Here is a 4,408-nt window from a genome sequence, read left to right as displayed (position 1 = left end):
GCACACATGCCGCGCTAGGTAATGACGAGCTTGCCTGAGAGGGGCAACCTTTTCTTCTTTAGACTAAGATAGACGATGCATGCAGCAGCAACTAATTCCTAGAAATCGGAAACACGAGAGGAGGAGGAGGATTAAAAAACCCATGGCCATGGCCTCTCTCTTCATCTATCTCTTTTTCTCCCAACGGCATCCCTATGTCCTCCTCTCATCTCATAGGATGAACGGAACCCACACCTCACCCTCCCCTCCGCTTGTCTATCCCCCAAGAGGCTTGTTCATTTTTTGTCTACTTACAAACATATACTACAACCTGCGGGTGGCGTTTCCGGTAAAGGGGGAATCTCAAGGAGGGTCTCCAGACCTTCCAAGTGCCCCACCATCAGGGTTGGCGTTGTGTCGACGACCCCCTCTGGCTTCGGGCTAGAGGTAATTTCGATCATCTCCCCGGCCCTTTGTTCCTCGTCACCATCACAACACCAATAAGGAGACACGGTGACGTTGTCATCCAGAAGGAAAAAGAAACCCCGAAGGTACCGAATGGAATTCGACTTGTCAGGCTTGGATTCGTTTCGTTTATCAAAAATTGAAATAATAATTCGGTGGGATTCAATATAAAGCAGCAAGGTGGGACTATTTTATTGATTAATAAGCGAACCCTCTAATATAACAAAAGCGAGTGCTAGGTCTGCTGGTTGCGCCCTAAGGGACGGAAAAGTGGAGGCTGCTCGACCTAAAAAATGGAAGGGACGGAGTATTGCCTCCCATGCATCAACTATATTTTATGATGAAACTTATATAGGGTTATTTTTTCTTTTTGGAGATTTGGTCGAACTTAAGTTTGATTTAGCACAAGCCTATAACTAAGTATTTTTTGGAACGGAGTGGGTATATCTGTGCGGATGTCCATCAACGTATGTATTTACACCCTTGCAAAAAACACACACACGTATTTACACGTTTTTTTAATGAGGGGAAACACCATTGGCCTCTACATCGAGCATACAAACTTTTATTGATCATTTCAAAGTTCATCATCCGAACACAATTTATCTATACCATTAGTGCTTCTACCCGTCCGTCGTCAAATTGCACTTTAAGTTGGAAAAAAGAATCCAATCCAAATCCCCAACCCTGTATTGATTCAACCTAATTCGTGAACATGTTTCACATGCTCAGACTTTTTCAAATTCATGAACCTTTTCAACAACCGTGAACTTTTTTCAAACCCCGCTACCATTTTTGAACTCGTGAACTTTCTTGAGTTGGCAAACTTTTTTTTAAAATCGTGAACGTTTTCGAGTTGGCGAACTTTTTTCAATACCTGGGCTCAGGCCCAGGCCCAGGCCCGCCTACCTACCCCTCCCCCTCTCCGTCCCCATCTCTCTCTCTCTACCTTCCTTCCCCACCCCGCCCCCGCCTCCGCCTCCGCCTCCGCCCAGCGGATCCCTCGCCGCCGGCCGCCCTCTCCCCGCCCCCTGGATCTCTGCAGGCGGGTAAAGCCGACCCCCTCCCCTCTCCCTCTCCCCAGCCCCCTTCCCTCCTGCTCTTCTGCCACTGCCATGCTGCCCCAGCTGGGCTCCCCTTCGCGGGATGCCGGATTGCTTCCATTTTGGCTTCGATTTCGATTTCGATTTCGTTTTCGTTTTGTGCTGTCTAATACTGTACTACGTAGTACGTACTAGCGAACGATGGATGATCTAGTCAGTCAATTGCGGGTGCTTGTAACCTGTTCGTCCACTGCCTTGCCTTGCCCCCAGTTACAATATTACAGTTTATATAAGCCGAGTCTGTCGATGGCGTGTAGGTAGCTAGCCGCTAGGTCATGTATCCTAGCTAGGTCATGTCCGAGGTGGAGGTGCGGGGAGAGCTGGAGAGGGGCGATTGGAGAGGACCGCGGCTCTCGTGGTAGGATGCACCTCTCCACGTAGGCCAACGACGGGCTCGACCAAGAGCCAGGTCCATCACCCTGCCTAGTTTCCTGCTGCTAGTCATTCTCCTTCTGCCAGTATCCTACTTGTAGCATTGCACGCACTTCGTTTAGAGCAGCATCGGATTCAGTAGCATTTGTTTTTGTGGCACTGCGCGCTGTTCATTCAGAGTAGCAACAAGATTTTGAAACATGTGTTTTGTGGTACTGGATGTAGTTCATTCAGGGTATCAAAAAGATTCACAACATGTGTCTGAATCACAACTTGAGAATATACACGCATGGATATTCAAAATTCGCTAATGATTTTCGCGTTGTTGCTTGTGAGACAACTCAAATATGCATGGCAAGTAGGCGGAACATTTATAGTGACAGCTAGATGTTTTGTTATCTGGTAAAATCAGTACAACGTATACTCCTTCAATCTTGAACATCATGGCAAGTAGGCACATTTATATTGGCAAATAGGGCTTTTTTTTATCTCGGGCACATGCAAACCTTGCTTTTTTTTTATCTGGAACATCAAGACAAGTAGGTACAAAGTATTCTGGTAACTAGGGCATTTTTATCTGATAAAACTGGTACAATGTAAACTTTTTTCAATCTGGAACATCGTAAGTAGGCATAATTATATTTTTATCTTTAAATTAGATTGGAAGAAGAAAACAACATCCGGGCAACTAGTTATCTAGTTATATATTACATATTGATGTTTTTTTTAAAACAACATGGCAACCAGACCGGCAAAACTAAGGGCGGGGGTATAAAAAAAGTGCAAGCACCACACAAACCTGTGTCATGGGCACCAACATTACCAGCAGCCGAATACTTCGAATACTGAGACTCCATTTATATGAAAGTTTTTTTGTCCCCTTCGCCAGCCTGCAAATATTTCCTTCTCTTCTTCTGTGTCTAATAGATGGAAAATGCATCAGCCTCATGAGTAAAGGCTATAGAGATTCTTTATATATGTCATGACAATTCGTGCCCACGAAGTAAGGAAAACAATAGAGCTTTTTTTCTGGCAACTTGATGTCCAAGAACATATGTTGCAAGGGAGATGTTTTCGTTTCTAGTCCAAGAACATATGGAGCACAACCTTAGTTTCGAGTCTTACAACCTTTATGGGTTTTTGTTTCTTTTATTTATGCAGTCTACTGTTTCTTCTATGTTGTACATCTAGAATAAACATAATTAACTTGGTTTCATTTATGCTGTACAGCCAGGGGCCACCATGGCAGCAGCACCACCGCCGGCGCTCCCGGACGATCTCATCGAAGAGATCCTCCTCCGCCTCCCGCAGGACGACCCGGCAAGCCTCCTCTGTGCCTCTCTCGTCTGCAAGACCTGGAGCCACATCGCCAAGGTGAAGCTCAAGCGCGCCCTGCTGCAGGGGGAGCTTAAGCGTGCCCAGCTGCAGCTGCTCAAGAACGCCCAGCTGCAGCTGCAGCTCGAGAAGGAGCAGCTCAAGGTCATCCAGCTGCAGCTGCAGCTCGAGAAGGAGCAGCTCAAGGTCATCCAGCTCGAGAAGGAGGAGCTCAATCAGCTGCTGCAGAGGAGGCTTTGTGCAAGGCACCGGAGCATAAAACGCACCTAAGAAGGCTTGGTGATGGACAAACAGAACAGCAAACAAAATCAAAACATTATGAAACTTTGTGGCTTTGATTATACGAAACACCTTAGCTTGCCAAATTTGATGGAAAATAACCATGGCCAACGAACAGAGACCCAGCACCCTAAAGAGTCCACCTAGAACACCCTAGTGATCTCATTGGACAGACAATGTAAAGACCCGACAGGACTCACACCACCTTGTTATTTAGATCGACGAGGCGACATCCAAAGGACGACGAACTGCTGACGAATGTCTGCGGGGAGCTAGCCACACTTGGCGATGACGACGGACTTGGTGCAGCTGCCGTCACGGGAGCCCACCTTCTCGATGTTTCTGACGACGCCCATGCCCCCGATGACCTCGCCGAAGACGATGTGTATGCCGTCGAGCCACGAGCAGGGGACGGTGCAGATGAAGAACTGGGAGCCATTGCTGGTGGTGGGCCCGTGCCCGCCATGGAGAGCATCCCAGGCTTGTTTTTGGCCTTCCATCGATCGCATCAATGGCTGCTACGGTTTGGACTGGGATTTCTATGCGGGGATTGATTCTGCTTTGGCCTTGGGTGGGAACAGTCCTGCGTGCATGTACAAGGAACACGACGATGGCAGCCTCTAGAGTGACCGACTCTGACGAGCAGATGGATATGTTTGGTTCCCACTTTTATGTCTATCTCAGAGTGTCCGTTTGCAGTGATTCGGCAATCAATGATAAACAGATCATACTATTTGTAGGGACGCGACATAATTCTTTTACTCATCCACTAGTAGTCTAGTACACAAGTACATTGTCATCACACACGATGCGCAGGAACAACTGCGTGTGATGACAATGTCGCACACGGCGCAAAAATAAAAACGCGTGTCCAG

The 4,408-nt window shown here is 47.3% G+C and overlaps 1 protein-coding gene across 1 annotated transcript; it reads left to right on the top strand.

Moving 5' to 3' along the window:
• The first annotated feature begins 1,408 nt into the window (after positions 1-1,408).
• LOC119314757 lies at positions 1,409-4,194 on the top strand. The gene is made up of 2 exons (XM_037589449.1): positions 1,409-1,493; positions 3,150-4,194. Exon 2 carries the CDS (start codon positions 3,162-3,164, stop codon positions 3,522-3,524), a length of 363 nt encoding a protein of 120 aa, XP_037445346.1. The 5' UTR covers positions 1,409-1,493; positions 3,150-3,161; the 3' UTR covers positions 3,525-4,194.
• Positions 4,195-4,408: the final 214 nt, after the last annotated feature.

This window comes from Triticum dicoccoides, chromosome 6A, assembly GCF_002162155.2.
Source record: "Triticum dicoccoides isolate Atlit2015 ecotype Zavitan chromosome 6A, WEW_v2.0, whole genome shotgun sequence".
NCBI lineage: Eukaryota > Viridiplantae > Streptophyta > Magnoliopsida > Poales > Poaceae > Triticum > Triticum dicoccoides.
The sequence above is the reverse complement of the archived record's forward strand: the minus strand, read 5'-3'. Positions and strand labels throughout refer to the sequence as shown.

Excerpts from the sequence above, each read along its gene's own strand:
- LOC119314757 (XM_037589449.1), top strand. The coding sequence starts at position 3,162 with ATGGCAGCAGCACCACCGCCGGCGCTCCCGGACGATCTCATCGAAGAG.